The sequence below is a fragment of the Anas platyrhynchos genome, chromosome 1 (genome assembly GCF_047663525.1).
Source record: "Anas platyrhynchos isolate ZD024472 breed Pekin duck chromosome 1, IASCAAS_PekinDuck_T2T, whole genome shotgun sequence".
NCBI lineage: Eukaryota > Metazoa > Chordata > Aves > Anseriformes > Anatidae > Anas > Anas platyrhynchos.
In genome coordinates this window covers 112,070,898-112,089,848 of record NC_092587.1, presented here as the reverse complement: position 1 = coordinate 112,089,848, position 18,951 = coordinate 112,070,898, and the positions used below count along the sequence as shown (strand labels likewise).

General features: G+C 39.7%; 1 protein-coding gene across 5 annotated transcripts in view; it reads right to left on the bottom strand.

Moving 5' to 3' along the window:
* The window catches only part of DOP1B (DOP1 leucine zipper like protein B), a 45,735-nt gene that overhangs the window by 9,725 nt on the left and 17,059 nt on the right, over positions 1-18,951 (bottom strand). For 4 of the 5 annotated variants that reach the window (XM_027449128.3, XM_027449130.3, XM_027449129.3 and 1 more), the window contains 17 exons: positions 18,332-18,437; positions 17,646-17,837; positions 16,127-16,817; positions 14,411-14,682; positions 13,438-13,590; positions 12,308-12,408; positions 11,460-11,650; positions 8,158-9,772; positions 7,436-7,547; positions 6,642-6,824; positions 5,827-5,952; positions 3,861-3,995; positions 3,142-3,197; positions 2,203-2,307; positions 2,050-2,116; positions 552-693; positions 66-148 (listed from right to left, as the gene is read on the bottom strand). In XM_027449128.3, the coding sequence (XP_027304929.3) occupies positions 66-148; positions 552-693; positions 2,050-2,116; positions 2,203-2,307; positions 3,142-3,197; positions 3,861-3,995; positions 5,827-5,952; positions 6,642-6,824; positions 7,436-7,547; positions 8,158-9,772; positions 11,460-11,650; positions 12,308-12,408; positions 13,438-13,590; positions 14,411-14,682; positions 16,127-16,817; positions 17,646-17,837; positions 18,332-18,437 (4,330 nt within the window). The remainder of the gene's footprint in view (positions 1-65; positions 149-551; positions 694-2,049; positions 2,117-2,202; positions 2,308-3,141; positions 3,198-3,860; positions 3,996-5,826; positions 5,953-6,641; positions 6,825-7,435; positions 7,548-8,157; positions 9,773-11,459; positions 11,651-12,307; positions 12,409-13,437; positions 13,591-14,410; positions 14,683-16,126; positions 16,818-17,645; positions 17,838-18,331; positions 18,438-18,951) is intronic. The other variant, XM_027449131.3, reaches the window with a different exon arrangement.

Below are 18,951 nucleotides of genomic sequence, written 5' to 3'. Positions count from 1 at the left end.
TGCTCAATAATATCAATAAATAACCATGGATGAGAACAGCAACTGGTACTCTGGATCCTACTTACTTCTGCAAGGAGTGAAAGAGCTTGGACGCTGTATATTGAAGGAGCAGAGGCAGAAACCATTGACGATGGTGCCACTGAAGTATCTGCAAGAGGCAAAATCAATTGTTTAGTTTTGACTTCAGACATGACATGGTTAAATTTTGCGGTTTGCTAATTTTCTTCCCAAACAGAACTGTTCCTTGCATGTTTGTATTACAATGAAATGCTCCTGGGCGTCTTGCCACAATGACATCCTTCATGCCTCATGCTGTTCTGTCCCATGTATTACATGCACCTGTGGTAAGTTCTCCCTATTACATACAGTATGTAGGTATTTATTAAACCCACTTATGTTGGCACTGTTAGTGGAGGGCAATGAATATTTTTACTTTCACTTTTCATCTGTATTACTTCATTCTCATGCAAACTACACACTGACACATTGTACTCTTTACTGACTTAAGCAGAAGAGAGAAAGCAATGGGAAGTCAGATAAAATCACATTACCATTCGTATCTTCAACGTTGAACTCATCTGGTAAAATCTGAGGCTGAGCTTTCACCTCCAAGTTACGACTCAGCCAACTGGTCTGTTCCAGAGAAGAACCAGCAACAGTCCCTACAGCCTCCAAAATTTTTTGGGTCACCTCCTATAAAATAACCAGACAATATGATGAAGCCAGACAATCAGACGAAGCCTACTGTTACCTGGGCAATCCAGTGAAGTCCTTTTTTACATGGAACTTGTGAGGATGATCAAAAGTAGGCACTTTTATCTCTTAGAAACATAAATACTTTTCTGATCTATTTACCAATATGCACTCTCAAGATAAACTACTGCTCACTTCAAATAAAGCAAGGCATGAAAATGGGAAGCAGGAAAAAAAAATAAGTTAGATTAGCATGGAAGTTTTGGTAATGATTTTCCACGCAAGTCATTACCACTAATACAGCGTCTGTTCAGCATCGGTCCCTACACTCTTTCTGCATTAGATGTCATCCATCAAAGACATGATCTGAATTGTTCAGCCCCTCAGAAATGGTATGCAAATGTCTGTCTTGTTTTGAAAACTGTTAGTTCCTTTTTCTTCCTTTCAAATTTAGAGAGCATTAAGTGAGGCTGAGTTCCATTTTATAGAAACTCATCTGTCCATATTTAATTCTTTATGATAGGGGTAAGACAGACATTGCATCAAACTATATTCATAGTCACATTTTAGCACATTTTATTCCAAGTGAAATGAAAAGCTGGTCACTCTAGGGAAACCAAATTCCAAGGATCCAAATGAAAGCAGAGGTCATGTGTGAAGAGGCTAAAAGATAAGATGGCAAAACAGTCCGTTTTATAACGACTGCCATTTCGCTGGCCAGTCTCTGAAGCAGAAGTGGAGAGTCAAAGAAGTGTTGGCACAGAGGCCATAACATTGTCTCACCTCATAAAAAGTGTTAGGTTGGCTCAAAACCAAAACTGCACCTACATGGGTAGTGCTTAAACTGTTCTAGTGAAACCACAGTTGGTAGAGGAAGAGAACCTTGCTCTACCCCAACCCTTCTTTACAGAAACGTGAGCCAATAGTCATTTACACTGCCAAATCCAGCTATAAGCTGCAAGGATAAATAATGCTACTAATTTTAGTTTCGAGATTTCAATACTTACACACATGACACGAACTCATGAACAGCAGATTTATGTTTTGATTTAAACTCTGAGAAAAATCATATAATCATCCTGGGAAAACAGCTTTGAACAGTCCACAGCTGCCACTGTGTTTTCATGAATTTTGGCAACATTTTGTTAGAGACACTCCATGCATCATGTCTCCCATATTTCAGTCTCCCCATATTTACTGGGTGTATGTTATAACATGTGAATGCACATTCAAACATTCTAAAAAGACAGGTGAACTTGGATACAAAGTACACATTAGGCCATCTCCACTTTTACTTAGGTAAACAGTGCCAGAAGTATGAACTGGAAGAAAAAGTTATACACGTGTAGACTGTACCTGCAAGTCTTTTTGGTCTTTTTTGTTTTCTAGCGTAGGTGTCCTAGTCACAAAGTCATTCAGAGTACTGTGGGAAAATCAATTCAATCTGAGTTAGCAATTGGATAGGTCTACTTGGTACCTCAATAAGCCTTCTTCTCTCTTATGCAGTACCTGAGAAGCAGAAAGTGCCCAGGAGGAGCCAAGTTCAACTGCACAGACTCCTTCAGAAGTCCTAATAAGGACTGGAAGTTCTCCTGCAATGCTGAGACAGGCAGTCTACCAAAAAAAGCACACCAAACACACCCAAGTCAGAAGTTAAGAGTTAAAGCAGAAAACAACATACATGTGTAACTTGGTGGCCCAAAAGCTTCCATCAATATCAGCCCTTCAAATCCTGCACATTCCTAACTGATCCAGCAGTATGGTATAAGGATCTGGTGCCACACGCCATATGTGTGTGCTAGCATCAGTAAATGCTAGCAGCACGTGCAGTATGCCAGCACTGTGAAAGTGGTGGTTCTCCAGGGGGAATAAAAAGCATAAAGTTTAGCTAACTCCACTGCCTGCCAGCTTACTTTATCTCCATAGCTTACTGCATACAGTACATTGTACAGTCTAATAAATCCATACAAGAAAAGGCAAGTGTATGAGGAAAAGTTTTGATTAAAAGAGTATTTCCAATCAGCTGTCTGACCCGCTAAATGCCCAGCACAGACTGCAGCCATAGCAATTTTATTGTGCCTTTCTGAAGAGGAAGGAAATGTACAAATTCTCTGTTGATTCATCTGGCAACACGGACCAAATAAGGAGAAAGGTCCTAAGAACTCAAACAAGTGTCTTGCTAATTGGATGTCTGAGGTATATTGCTCTAGTAGTATTAAATTAGACTTTCAGACTGGCATTATCAACAGATTAATGGAACAAAATGTCATAGCCCATTTATTCTGTGTCTATCCATCACTTAACAGTGAAGTGGCAATAACTATTCCCTGCGCAAAGGTGTTCTGTGACATTGTGACTCAAAGATCAAAGTAAAGCAAAAATAGTAATGCTAGCTGTTATCATAATACTTCAAGTAAAACAGAAAATTATCTTAAATAACCAAATTACCTTTGAATGAAAGCATAACTGAACTGCAGCATTGGAATATCTACAAGAGAGGATTTCTGGAAAATAAAAGCAAAAATGCAGTTATTTGCTCTCAAAAGAACAGAAAGCCCAAGCTGCTGGAAAACACAACCCTTCTAAGAAGCCACTGGTACTCCCAACAGGTGATCAGCCACGATACAACTATCTACACAACACTACAAGGGAATTCTGAGCTCTAATAGAGGACCCCTGTTTAGAAGTAGTCACATTACTTCTGATACCCACTACAGTTTTTCAGAGCTGTATGAGCTCCCATGATGGCATGCATCACAGCAGTACTGTCTTCCTTGAAAGCCAAATGGAAAATAGAGTCAGCATAAAGTACTTCTAACTGTTCAGATAAGGGTAAAGGAATAGAAACATGTCACTGAGCCATTATCTCTAATATCAGAGGACGCTCCACCTTTTCGTTACCAGCAACTTTTCTAGCAAAAATACCTTTTTAAGGTATTTTATAGGTATTTTATACCTTTTTAAGGTATTTTATAGCAAAAATACTTTTCCAGCAAAAAGAATCTACTTATACTGGTTGATTACAGAAACCCACATTCTGGAAAACATAACAGGAACAAAAGCAAATTTCACACTTAAAAAGTAACTTTCCTTCTAACAACATCTAACGTATGCTATTCTAGGTCTATTCCAATGTATTAAGAAAACAAAATTATCTTCCTGGTTACCTCTTCACCCTTGATTTGTGATGGTTTCTTGACTACTTCTTTGACTAGATGTAATATGGTATCAATTTTCAATGTGTTAAGTGCACATATTAAGTCCACAAGAATAAGCTGCGATGCGCTAGCCACTGGAAGAATCTGATGAAACAAAACAAAAACCGCATTTGTCAGATCGCTGTACCACGTAAGCCACAAAGCTGAAAAGCAGCTTTCCATGTAACAACTCAAATATCGTTACTTAAACAAAACTTAAATGACAGAAGTCAAATCAACCGTGCGAAATCTCCCCACAGACAGATTTCTCCCAACACCTTCATGAAGACAATTAAGTGCTGGGTCCTGCACCTGGGTTCTAACAACCTGATGCAGTTATATAGGCTTGGGGAAGACTGGTTGGGAAGTTGCCTGGCAGAAAAGAACCTGGGGGTGCTGGTTGACAGCCAGCTGAACATGAGCCAGCAGTGTGCTCAGGTGGCAAAGAAAGCCAATGGCATCCTGTGAGAAATAAAGTTGTGTTTTTGCAATAGAGAATTACTTTTCTGTATTCCAAGGTAGTTGTGCAGTCATAATAAGGAGAAATGCTAAGTAGATAAGTGGACAGTAGAAGGCATCACTGTTACAAAATAAGGTAGAAGCTTGAGAAAAACGGGATGAGCAGTGTGAGAACAGTAAAACAAAGATCACAAGTTCTCAAAACATAAGAAAGGAGAAATTAAAGGGTTGAAAAAAAAATAATTGCACATATATGGTATAGAGGAGTGTCAAGTAGCTTGTGAACCTGTAGTACCCAGCCAATGAGGAAACAGGGCAGGTGATCAGGCATCAGTTAATAAAGAATAAAAGGTTATGATTTGCTTACTAAAATGCTCTCCTGATTGACAGGACACCCGCCATTGCAATTGTGAATAAAATAGCTTCACAGAAGATCCTGTCTGAAGAAAATTGAGATGTTTCTCCCAATCCTGGCCTGCATCAGAAATTGCATGGCCAGCAGGCCCAGAGAAGCGATCATTCCCTCATCCGCAGCACCCGTGAGACCGCACCTCGAGTACTGTGTTCAGTTTGGGGCCCTCACTAAAGGAAGGACATTGAGGTGCTCATGCGTGTGCAGAGAAGAGCAACAGAGCTGGTGAAGGGACTATAAAACAAGACTTATTAGGAGCAACTGAGGGAACTGGGGTTAGTTTGGAGAAGAGTAGGCTTAGGGGAGACTTCATTGCTCTCTACAGCTACTTGAAAGAAGGCTGCAGCAAAGAAGGTGTTGGTCTTTTTTCTCAGGTGACAAGTTATAGGATGTGAGGAAATAGACTCAAGTTGCACCAGGAGAGGCTTAGACTGGGTATTAGGAAGAATTTCTTCTCGGAAAGGGTGGTCAACAATGGAGCAGGCTGCCCAGGGAAGTGGTGGATCCCCCATCCCTAGAGGTATTTAAGACAGAGGTAGATGTGGCTCTAAGGGAGATGTAGTTTAATGATAGGACTTGGTAGCTCAGGCTGATGGTTGGACTTAATGATCTTGAAAGTCTTTTTCAACCCAGATGATTCTATGATTGTATGAATTTCAGCATGCCCAAACAAAAGCAGAAAAGATCTTCTGCTCTGAATACACACTTAGTTCCAGAGAATATTACATCTCTAAAGTTTCTCTGGAAACAGAGCTGATCCAAGATATTTAAAGTAAAATTGGCAAGTTGTAATCCTAAGATTACAATCCATTACTGAATAAAAAATGGTTATTACTATCAGATAAACTGCTAGATTGTCATTTTTATCTGATTATTTACTTAGATTTAATTGTAGCCCTGGTGCTTTTGTGGAATTGCATATAAACAAAAACATTTTAGATTTGCCTTTGTCAATTGTAAAACAACCAACCAACCAAAAAGAAAAAAACAACACACCACCACCAACAAAAAAACAACCATCAAGCAACCTATAAACAAGTCCAGAGTTCCTATCTTTAGTTTTACCTTCATTTTACTTTGATTCCTATGAGGTTTCTTGCTATTCCACACTGCTGCAATTGCCGCCATTAACTGGATTCCAAGTTGTGCTGTCAATGGATTCATGAAGTCCAGTATTTTAGTTCTTAATGTCTATAGAGGGGAGAACAAGAAAATATTCCTTTTAACTTTGGAAGGTAAAGGCTAACTCAGTCCTCAAAACATTCTTCCTTTTCCAAAGATGTTCACAAAATACACAATAACAAAAGAATCTCTTTGTATGTTCGGCAGTCAGGCCAGTTTTGCTAATTTGCCTATGAGTTACATGTCCTTCTTAGAGAAGGGAGGCACATATGTTAGAAAACAGACTGCAAAATATAAAAACTTATTGTGTTGGTTTTTCTCCTACACATACTTTTCGCTACTATAATTTTCTAATATCTACAGAAAAAGGGAAAAGCCTGTAGTATTTTTATTCCCTCAGGTAGATGCTCTACCACCTGCAGAAGGTGCAGACAACTGTTTAGCTCTACAACAATTAGTAACAGAAGCTCATAGAAAAAAAAAACACATACACACACACGCATGCAAATAAATAAATAAAAAGGTCAGGTAAGGGACCAGGATGGGCAGAAGGAATATGTAAAAAACCTGCTTTTGTAGGAGGATACTGTAGATACTGTGCAAGTCAGGAGCTCGTAAGAGTTCTTCAAAAATTCTTTATGCCCCAGTACCATTCTGGAAATGGCAAAGCTATTTCTATGAACTTTATGTAAAATGCACTAGTGAGGGAGGAGATGACAGGGATGATGAGATATACAGCAGTTTAAAAGAACTCCTACTTTGGTTGCTTTAAAGTACACTGAGGAAGAGCCTTTAGTTGTTCCAAAGAAGTCAGTTGGTCTTTTCTGAGAGTCTTCCCTCTTTATAATGCTCCAAAGAAGGGCCATAGTATTAATAATACGAGGCAATTCTTCCAAAATGGCGTTCCTAGCATTTCTCAGGTTTGCAGGCTCAGCTAATGACTAGGAAAGCAAAAATATGAATATTAAAATACATCATATTATGCACCACAGAGTGTTCTCATTCTGTAATTAGGAGACTCTTTTGTAATGACAACTTTAAAAATAATTCAGCTGTTCTATTTCTGAATTATACTGCTGCTATTAAAGTCTATTGAGTTTGCTGTTGACCATTTTGGGTCACAGAGAATCAATTTGTCTTGAAAATTGTTAAGATAACATCCTCTTATGCCAGATGTTATGAGAACAAAAATGTAGGGAATACATCAGAAAGCATGTTATCAACTCAAACAAAACCAGAAAATTTTGTTAATGACAAAGCAACTACAGACAAGCTGCATGCCACTAGTATTTGTGTGACTATGATTGTCATAAATGACTTTACTTAAAACTAACTTTCCTTTCTTCAAATAAAAAAGAACTAAGTTCAGCCCCCCTCCCTTACACTTTTACTTAATTCACTTGCTTTGATGTGTTATCAGGCTTCTTTAAGGCTATCTTTCTTGTTCAAGCTCTCCTTTATTGATTTATAATCACCTCTGAGTAAAAAGGGATGCATGCTTTGATGAACTGGTGCCGTGGTGTCAAGCAAGTGGTAGGCATTAAGCAGTTACCTTTTTAGTTTGATTAGGGTGATCCAGAAGGCAGAAGTGACCAATAGTTGTCAGACCTTCCAAAAGGGTTAGTGGGTAATCAGGCGTAACATTCTCTCTTTTAGTGGTTAAGCTTTGGAGAAAAAAATAAAAATAAAAGAGCTCAGCAGGCCAAGCAGCATTTCCGTGAGTAAAAATTCCAAGAGAGATCTATTTCTATCCGATAGTTAAGGAATTCTGGAATATCAGAACAGACAATTCACAGACTATGCTTGGACAACCCCAATTCCTCGTCTAGATCTTTAAGAACAGATTTCCCCACCTCACCATAAATCTTTAATGTTATTTCTCCTTACTCCTTTCACTTACTGACTGTTCTCAACAGTATCACTGTATTTTTCTTCTGCAGGGTCTCTATCCCCAGTTAGTCCTCCAACATCCTGAGTCTTGTCAGAACTGGGCACTTCTTTGTACTTGGATGGCAAGCAGCATCACAGCTGCCGGTCATTCTTGCTGCTGGTCCCCTTTCCTCTCTTCATCCGACTGCAGTGAGTCCTACTGTGACAGTACTGCATCCGCCTCATCTGGGCTCAAGGGACAGATGCCTGCATATGCAGCAGGGTTTCAGAATCAAACTCTGGGAGCTACAGTGCTAAACGAGTAAGTTACTATGCACTACTCTGTAGTAAGGGGAACTTAAAAACAAGTTTCAGCATAATAAATCCCACACTGCTAACTCTTACCTTGCAGATGTTTTCATGGATGTCTTCACAGCTTCATTTTCATACTGTTTGACAAGCTCATCCAGGTTTTTACATATCTGTACAACAAATGGTGCCACAGTCCAGCCTAAAGACTTTCCAAAATAGGGCAGGGAAGATGTGACCAAGCCTACCCAAGTGGGATGCATCCCATAGCCATACTCTGGTTGCAAACCTCTAACAACAGCAGAGACGAATAATCCCTGTGAAGTTATTGGGTGTGGATAGACATACTGCATCGCACCGATAGCCTGCTGGAAATTAAGAGCCTGCTGCCATTCCTTGGAGAGATCTGGTTGATTCTCCTGCTCCTCCTGAGTCTGTCCAAGATGGTGCTCCAAGATAATCAGTACCTGCAACAGCTTCAGCAACTCAATCTGCAGAGGGTGTTCGCTCCATATTTGATCATGTCCAAAATTGATTAGGCTCTCTTCAAAAAGATCTTCTTCAGGCACATTATGAACTCCCTCTGCCATAAGCAGTTCGTACCGCTTCTGACTTGTGTACATAGATGCAGACAAAGAAAGAAGAACAAACTCCTGAATTTTGCATCTTCCAAGCAAGTTGCGTATGAACTCTACATTCTTACTCTCTGCTGCCTTTGCCATGGTAGCCAGCTGGGTCATCATTCTAATCAAGACTTCCACACTTTTTACCTGAACGTCTCTGTTGCCAAGCACGTCTCTGTGTGTAACCTTCAAGTAGCACGGATAGTACGAACGCAGGAAACTGAGACAGAGGTAAGTGAGCAACTCTATTAGAAGAGAATGGGGACACATGGTTGGGGACTGAGTCTGAAGCTTGCCATAAAAACTCTGCCCGACTAGAGCCTCCTGATGGCGAGCTAAGAGATTGTAAATAAGATTCAAATGTGCTGTGGAACTGGTATCCATGCTAGTGCTAGCTACAGCTTCAATAAATTCCTTAGGGTTTGTTTTAAGCACTGCCTCCAGAACAGAAAAAGCATATAATACCCTCTTGGAATCATAAGGTTGCAAATATAACAGCATATGTTTGAACAGAGCCTCAATCATCTCTTGTTTTTCCTTCTGCTGCTTGAGCAACTTAGAGTTGGTAATTTCCTGGAGCTCCAAGTCCAGCTCTTCATCACTTGACAGAGATTCGGATGCTTGAGTCCTCTCGGAGTCAGCACGCACAAGGTTTAGCGCTACACTAGACTTGGAGCTTTCAGGAAGGGATGCATGGAAGGAACCTGCATGGTTTGTGGCCTCTTTGCCATCAGCTGCAGCACTGTCATTGTCCTCATTGCTCACTTCCTGCAGCTCCAGAGAAGGAGAAAAAGAAGATGTATTTTCACTGTCATGGCCTGTGCTGGTGTCTGCTGATTCCGTGTGCTCACTATTGTCTTGGTCACCATCTACCTCTTGTGAAGTTACTGAAAGTGATGCCTCTTGCAATCCAAACTGTTCAGTTTTTAACTCTGGCTTCTCTGGATCTTTTTCCACTTCTGCCCAAATTGCTTCTCTATCCACGGTAGTAAACTGGCTCAATGGAAGGTTTTCCTCAGAATTGCTCTCAGAGATACCAGACTCTTTCAACGAGGCCTTTTTCTTGTGAAGCCAAACATGCATATCTTCTGGAAAAAAAAAAATCAAGAAGAGCATATAATGAGCCATTATACAAATATCCTCTACATGGAATAAATCATTGTAAGAAATAATAAAAGATTTAAAATAGTCTATTAATTGCAATGAGGAAAAAAAAAATTTTGAGGTAAGATTTTTTTTTTAAAAGTTGTAGAGCAGTACTAACCTACTCTAAGTGCAAGAGGATCAAAAACCTAAACGTGTTGTTTCTCTTATGCTACGATTCCCTAGTTGTGACAATCTTTTTTATGCTTTCTGAGCATAAAATGTTTGTTGAGATCAAGGAAATTAGAAGGTTAAGAACTGAAGTTATTGTTGTTATTTTTTAAGAGCTAATGTTTTCCTTGTTTTCATGCTGTGGAACAAGGAAGGGATATATTAGCTCTGTGTTTGTATAGCATCTATTAAACAACTCCCTTTGGATGCTATAAGTGTCTGCCATCTAATTACTTACCAATCAAGACAGAAAAACAATTATGCAAGCAGACAGCTAGGTTAACAGTAATGAAAGAGACAGATGACACAGAAGTTTTGTTTCGAAGAAAGTAATGGACGCTTCTATGCTATCTTCCCGATCTGCTCCAGGAAAGAACCTTGACTTGGGCCATATAATGCAGGACATCTCATATCCACACTGCTCCCAGCAATCCCACAGCTGAATAGACTGCCAGCCTTCAGAGGACTCCATGCTTGGAGCAAACCCTGAGTCTGTACTTACATCTCAGTGTTCTCCACCTACTCCCCAGAGTTTTCTGTCACAGTAGTTGTCTGTTCCACATTTTTCACAGGATCATATGTGGTTCATAATGGCTCTCATCATAAATCTTAAGATGAACATCTCCTAACTGTCAAATTCAGTCACTCAAGATAAAGACTCCCTGGCATATTCCTAAATGTTGGTGGCTGGAGGTGATCCTCAACTGCAAAACCCCCTCTTTGCTTCTACATTCTAGCTGTGGGATACCTCAAGCTGTATACCACAAGGGGTCAACTCTCCTCTTGAATCAAGATGGATGATCTTTGGACAAAGACAGTTTAATCTTCAGAAGTTGGCAGAATTAGGGTTGTGTGCGTGCGCGCCCAAAACAGCAAGGTGTGCTTCACAACCTGTCTGATTGTGTTAGCACGATGCCAGGGGAATCAATAACAAGAGACGTAATCTGAATAAAGAAATCTGGTATGAGGGTGCTTGGTCTGCTAGGGTGAGACCGGGCAGAGAGTAAGGTTTGCCTGTCCATCCTGCCTACTGGAACAGTTCCTGGACTGACGCAGTCACCAAACTGCTCCTGAATTCCATTTGGCTGCAGACTTAATTTTGCTTGAGAAGGGATCCTGTGAACAGTGAATGCACATGCAGTGTGGATCATCTGGGAATGGCAACGAGAAGTGTGGGACAAGATCCCAGAGCAAAGCAAGAAGCAATCTAAACCAACAGTGTAGGAGCAGCCACTGTAACAGAAAGTGTCATTAGGCCTTGAACTAGCATGACTTACTCATGAACTCTGCTTTAGGCATCCCCAGAGGTACTTGGATGAGGAGGAACCTACAGAACTGAGGCCAGTTATTACTATTATTCAGTAATAGGATGCCATCAGTTCAGAGACCACCTTCAGTAGGTGTTCAGGAGTATGTAATGCTATGCCAACACTTACAGTTTCAGCCCAAGAACAGTGTTACCTGCTGAATTTTTCTGTTTGATGTAGTGGATGGACGTGCGTTGTGTCTTTGGATGAAGCAGCAGCAGCAGGACTGGTTCAAGAATCCGTGCAACATCATTAAGTGAGAGAGCACGGATCAGCCAGCCCTGTGCTGCAGCACCAATTGCGCCATCTGAACAATTGAGACTGTCCAGTACCACAAACAGAGACCTGAACAGAGAAACCAGAACGAATAAGAACAATTGAAATCCCTAAAAAAATTAATGCAAACAACAAAGTAGTGGCAGGGAACAGGTTTAGCGCATGTTCAAGCAAGCGTCAGCCAATAGCTCATCTCTGCTACCAACAGCTTGATCATGCACATTTTTTCTTCTACTACACATGCAATTGCAGAAGCAAGGCCATACATATTTTCACACTGTAGAAGAAAAGCATGCTTCAAAGTTCTTTCACATATATACTGAGAAAGACTTTTACTGCTTTTGTCTCCATTTTTGTATAAAAGCTATGATCTCATAAATAGGAAGTCACTCAAAACGAAAATAACATTTTTTTCTTTGTGTTGGTTCTATTTTGTTTGGAAAAAGTCTAACCCACTCCAAGAGAAAAAGTGTCTGCTAAGCAGGAACTTGTCTGCTTGAAGTTACTCTTCATACATAAAGCTTGTTCTATTTTTACAAAAACTTCCTCCATACAAGAACGTAAAAGCACTCTTCAGTGCACCATGCATATTCAGCACAAGCAATAGTGCAAGTGAAGATCTTCCTTTTGCTTGCATGTCTCTACAGCAAGCGTTTTTTCCAGCTCAGAAAAAAAGAACAGAACAAAGCATAAACATTAGTCCAAACCAGTGAAAATGGAAAATACCTATCAAAGGACCGATTGTGAGAAGTTACTCTGCTGCCTTGGATCTCTCTGGTCAGATGCCACATGACAGAAAATCTGAACAGTGCTTCCAGCCTTGTCCCCTTTTCAAGGAAACAAGACAGATACATTATTTTTTTGCAGCATTTATCTCTGAGTAAAGTTTTAGTGATTTTTAAACTTCTAGCAAAACAATATGTTCTGTAGACAAACACTAATCCTTCTCAGGTAGTTTGAGAGCACGTGTTCATTTTACAATAGGCTAAAATCCAATGCCATATATCCACAAATGCACAACCAAAACTTAACAGCTACAGTGTTTGCAGAAGAAAAAAAAAGATCTGCCAATACACCAGAAATGTATTTCAGGACTCTAATGTGTAAACATTTAGACTATGTTTGGTGCTAGGGAGGTTTGAAAGTTAGATGACAAATAAGAATGCACTGCTATATAAGTTAGTGTTTAGAATTGGCAATTTTGCTTAAAAGGTTTTAAAAAGATTTCCAAACTTAAGTTTCAAAATTGCAAGTGAGAAGGTATGAAAACAACACTGAAGAACGTCATTGTAAGTTTTGTTGTGCAAGATGCTTCTCACAAATGAATTCTAGATTATTAAAGAACTGTTTTGTCATTAAACTAGATGAGTAAAGTAATTAAGAACTGACTTAGTTTAAGCACTGCTTACTTAATATAAGAACTAAATACTAAAGGGTCAAGATTTTGCTGGCACATACCTACATGTTAAAAAAAAAAAGTTTGGTTCAAATATGAAGTTTAGAAAAAAATCAACAGAAGACAAAATGATCCGAGACTTAGTCGTGTAGCTGGGTCATTTTGGAAACAAGGACAAAAAATGCAAGCTTTCAGATGCTACATTAGTTGGGCCAAAACAAAAAACGCTCCAGCATTGACTGATACAGCTTGCATCTGGGGGTTAAAGTTAGCTGTAGTCTCATGATGAATCAGTCCCAGGGAGTCGCAGTGGAGTGGACAGGGAGTCTGCTGGACTCCTGAGAAACAGAGGGACCATGGAAGCGAAGAGCTGGGATGGAAGGGACCAGAAATAGTCTGGGAAGCATTGGAACAACACTGTCTCAAGTGATGATGGGGCTTCAGTGAGCACAGAACCTACCTTATCATGATCCAAAAGCGCATGGCATATAATGTCTTCGCAGATATTTGCTGATGGTGCCAAGCAATGCAGCCTGTAGAACAGTTCCACACAGGCAATATGATGTTCCCGGGTCTCTTTGTTCAGCTGATTCCAGAGCACACAGGCTACTCTCTAGGGTACAGTAACAACAATAAATAAAATAATATTAACAACAACAACATAATTTCTTCACTGACTTAAAAGCTTTCTATTGCATAAAAGTACTCCATTACTGAAAAGGATTTCCAAATCTTAGTTTAGCAAAGAGCAAGAATTCAGGTCACACACTCGAACCTAAAGGAATGCAACATTCCTAACCTGGTGTTACAGGATAGGTAATTCAAAGGGACGTGCACCACAAGCTGAGGAAAGCACCTTCTGCTTCTATTACAGATTATACGTGTGTCAGGCACAGCAGCTGTAAGCACAGTAATTAACAGTAAGAGCCTGGAACCAACCCTCATATCAATAAATGATCAGGATAAGGAAAGCGTCTTCGAAATAGATATACTGAAAACAAGGAGAAGGGCACGTTCTTGTTATCATTCACCTACTAATATTGCCTCTTATCCAAAAATGTCTCTGAGTGGTATCAAAGTTCTCCAAAGCCTAGTGTTTAGGCTAAGGAAACCTAGCCCTTCAAGTCAGAAATCAACTGCCTCCACCCTTAGAATCTGGGCACAGAAACCAAAATGCAATTCAAACATAACCTGTCACTTTTGAACATCCTGTTGCGAAGCACATGAATAAGAATAAAATTGCTTTAAAACACTTATGGAAGCAAAAAAACAACAACAATAAAAACAAACAAACAACAACAACAACAGAAACACCAGCAGTGTCATTGCAACATAAATATACTGCCCCAAACATTCATATCAATGTTTCCTTCCCCACCCCATCCCTGGATGTAGAGTGTAGTTGGGCAATAAAGAAAAAAGAATATTGATACCTGGTAGAAATCCGTTTTCTCCGAGATGATCTTCAGAACTCCAGGAGCAATGGGAGGAAGCGTGACCATCTGCAGCTTTCCAAGGAAGGGGTTGTGCCCAGAGACTTTGTATCGCTTCATTCTGTCTTCTATCACAAGCGCCAGCGACTGGGAATGGTTGATCACCTCCAGCAGCGTGAAGATGGACACGTTCTGAACATAGCAGTCGTTCACACAGCAGCATACCGTCATTAAAGACTTCAGCCACAGAGGGAAGCTGGCATCGCAACCTCCTTGGAAGATAAGCGAGAAAAAAAAAGTTTGAATACTCTAAATGTCGGTCATATTTCCAAGAATTCTTCAATCAAGCTCACAGAGCCCAGAGACAAAGATGATTGCTCAAATCCAACTGTGAAGAGGTTGCTTCAAAGCAAACTATACTCTTTCCCCTGCTTCTTCCAGCAGAAAGCTCTCACAGGACCTCTGTGACCCACTAACTAATGGATTTCTGCTTTCCAGTTTGTTTACTCCCAAATAGTTTTACAGCTGCTGTTTTTCAGCTGTCACTTTCGAAACTAACAACAGAAACCTGCTGCTCCAGTGATGCTCTCTGCAGTAGCATTGAGGCTTAACATTTCAGCAACCATAAAGTACACAAGGAATTGATATGGCTAACAGCAGGTCAAGTCACTGTTGCCTCTCCTAAGCGAATAATCAGATAAAGTTTTATTAGGACTTGACTGGAGACAGTCTCAAGTATGAATTCCTACCTCTGGCTACAAAGCCAAATGTTTGAACTGTTTACCACCATGAAAAAATGAACACCTGTCCTGTATTGCATTCTGCTTTGCATTCAACCCAGACCTTTTATTATAGGTTCTCTCCTGCCTTTAAACCTTACTCTATTCTCCAGGCTGTGCAGTTGAAAATGACTTTGAAAATAACCAATAATCCTAGCACAATATTCCAAAGGAACATAATCATGAAAGCAAATCTTCTAAGTACATTGCTGACCATGTGGAAAGCACTGAAAATATGTGAAAGTGTCCATGTCAAGCAGACAGCTCACCCATGCAGATGATAAGCATATCACTACTTTCCCAGGAAGACAGCAGAAATTTTTAATGAGGTGGAGAACCCAAAGTTCCAGTTTCCCACCTCTCCATTCACTACAAGCCCATCTTGCCAACAAGCCTTCAGGCCAGTAATTGCTGCTGCTAAAACTAATGAAAACTCCCAGCACAAACAGGCCCTCCAATTATACAAGACTATTCTTATACGTTAGCTTGAATCAAATTCCTTTCAACTTCGAGGGTAAGGGAAAGGACTGTTCTGCTTGCTTCTGTTATGGTTTGGAGCTCCAGCTTTACATCTACTCTGCTTGCGTCCAACACTTCTCTCTCCCTCTCTTTTGTTTTTTGGGGGGGTTTGTTGAAGCTCCTGAACCCTGCCACAAACTCTCCAGGCCACAAGACCTTTTCAGCCCTTCGTCTACAAGTTTAGTAGTGAAAGCTTTCAAAAGAACATGCATTTAAAAAGCTTGAGAAAAACTGTCCCTCAGCTCCAAGACACAGAACACATACTGATGTGGTAACTCTCAAATTCACAAGCAACTTGCATTCAGCCCTGTCAAAAGGTGTTACTACCAGTCACAACTCTTGCAAGTAAGTGAGCTCACGCTGTTAGTTGCACTCTCAGATGTGCAAGTTTTTGTCCAGCAAAGGAATCTTTTCTTACCAGGAATCTGAAACAAAGAGAGATACAGCTGTTCCATCTCCTCCTCTGACAGGTAGACTGGGAACGTGGTACAATCCAACAACAGATGACAAGCTGCAGCGAAAGCTTCCTTGCAGTCACCTCTAAGGGGTCCCAAGACAAGCATCACTTGCTCTAAGTCCCACTCTTCTTCCTTTTCTTTTTTATTACCAGAGTTGTGTTCAGAAGAAAGAAGATGGGAACTCTTGTTCTTGAACGGTGATCCTCGAACTGAGAACAAGTCTGAAAGTATTTGTTTAAACTGAGGTACAGTCATTTGCTTTGCTTCCCATGCACTCTTTTTCTTGCTAGCACTTTCAGGTAATCTGTAGCCGTTTTCTTTTTTCTCTTTTCCCTCCAGACTCATTGCTGAGATGCTTTCATTACTTGCTTCTTGAAACTGCACCCCAAAAATGTATTTACTGGCAAACTTGGCAAGCAGCTCTTGGATGCAGTGCAAAGTCTTCTGCATGCTCCCCCCTTTTTTCCAGACATCATCTCTCTCAAGGGTCACAGTTGGCACCCCTAAGTGCTGAGAGAGCTCTGGGGAAGAAGTGCTTAGACCAATGCCACTGTCTTCTGACTTCAGGGGAGGGAACGGAGTCTCATCCTCTTCCTGCAGCACTGACTTGGTCTCCAAGGTTACATCCCCACTGTCCCTTTTCACTGGGCTCTAAAACAGAAACAGTAATGTGGTTAATGTGGCACTACATTGATCATTTTAAAGTATGTGAACTGTGGCAAGCAAATAGAAACAGCAATGAAAGGAAAAAAAACAAGAAATAGTAACTGCAATTTCCAGACGCAGATTACTTTAATAAAATCAGTACTGATAAGCAGTCCAATTCAATAGCATTTAAAACGTAACAAATGTTTATGTAGACCTCACAATCCTTGACTCATCAAACATCAACAGATCCGTGTCTACAAATACTTGGCAAATAGAAATGTTTCCTTAAAAACAATTCATCACTGGAACAGTATTACTTATATCTGATTATTTCCAGCCAGATGCATTTCTTTGTTCTACTTCAAAACTTTGCCAGGCTGTGCTTGTGTGACTGCTTCACACCATCTATTCCTCATTCGCTGTCATGGTCTCCTGCACCCAAATAATACCACATTGTGTTAAACTAAAATATCAGTTTAAAGCCTTACGGACCCAACCAGCTGTAATGCTGGGCTTGACCTGGCAACTCTTAAGAACTGCATGACGCCATGTGCCTTTTCAAATGGTTAAGATCACATTCTTCTCAAGAGGTTGGATTATAGCCCCAGTTTCAGACGAGACTCCTTCATCCTCACGAGTAATTCAAACAAGTCATAAATGGATGCCCAATATGAATTATAGGACACTGAGCAGCTCTTAAAGGGGCAAAAGGAGATAAGCTTTGAAAATCTTTACTGCTGCGTTTAACATTGACATTTAGAGAATTAGCATTTAAAAATAAGGTTTGTCACTATTAACTATAACGTCTATAAGTACTGGAGAAATACCTACCCCATTTCCACTGCCTGTCTCAACGTCCAAATAGGAAGGGGGCATTTGTACTTTGCTAAGCACCTTAAAACAGGTCCTTAAGGCATGAGTGAGTTCAGGTAAACTTAATACTTCCATGTTTTCTGAGAGAGATTGCACCATATAACTGAGCATCTGGGGAAGATACTGAGTCTGCACTTCAGAGTAGAGTTCCTAAAATAAATAAGAATTGTTTAAAATAGTTATCAGACATAATTATTCAGCTGTGTAGCAGCACTAGTTAATCATTGATAACATCGGTTCACGAATAGTTAAACTGTAAAAATCTGATTCGGTGCTATTCTTTCTTCTTTTATTCTGTATGATAAAAAACAAATAATTCCCCAAATGTTTTAGGATAATCAGTAAGCTACTAAGAGACAAAGTCCCAGCAAATGATTTACCCAAGAACAAACAAACAAAAAAAAATACACATTTTCATTCCTTTCAAAGAATCACCATATTTGAAAAGGAAAAAAATTTTCATTTTGCTAGGCAATAGCAAGGATAGCTATATAAAAGCACACGCAACTATACTTTGCAGGACATGTCATGCATACACACATGCCTGCTCATTTGCTTATTTCCATTTTATGTAGTCACAATACAAATTATTTGTTTTCAAGTATCTAAAGATGTTTAAGTAGTTAACTGCAAGTTTGCCTTACCAAAGGAATCACGTCAAGAAGAAACACCAATAGTGTACAGAGCTCTGAAATTGTAGGAGGAGTACTAACATTTTCCAGAGGGTATCTCGTCTTTGTAGATTTGTTTCTGGCATGGAGAGAAACTTCATTTTGTAAACTCTTTTCATATCAAAATTCTTATTACAGTAAAATAGGTTTCAGCAAAATAAGTACAAAATACTGACCTAGGCCTTCTAAGGCAAAGTAAAATGGGACTTCTAATACAGCAGCATAAACCATTCTGTTAAAACCACCTAAATGGCAGCTTGTATGTGAGATGCTAAAGTGCTTCTAGTTTTCAGATCAAATCTCTACAGACTATCTTATTAATTTAAGTATAACTTAATGTCTTACATTTAAAAGGAAACAAAAGTTATCTTTTTCCTCAAAAACAGTTTCTTTGTCTTCATTGGAAGAACAATATCTTCCCTCTTAAGTCTTTCCCACCCTCAGCTGCCATTTTTGAACATCACTTCTTTTGTTGTTATTTTCTTCCAGGTTATTTTTTCATGCAATTGATTACTTGATTGAATTTCTGAATTATTTTAGAATGAGATGGATATTTATGTTGCATGCTAACATATATTAAGGCCCTACCAAAA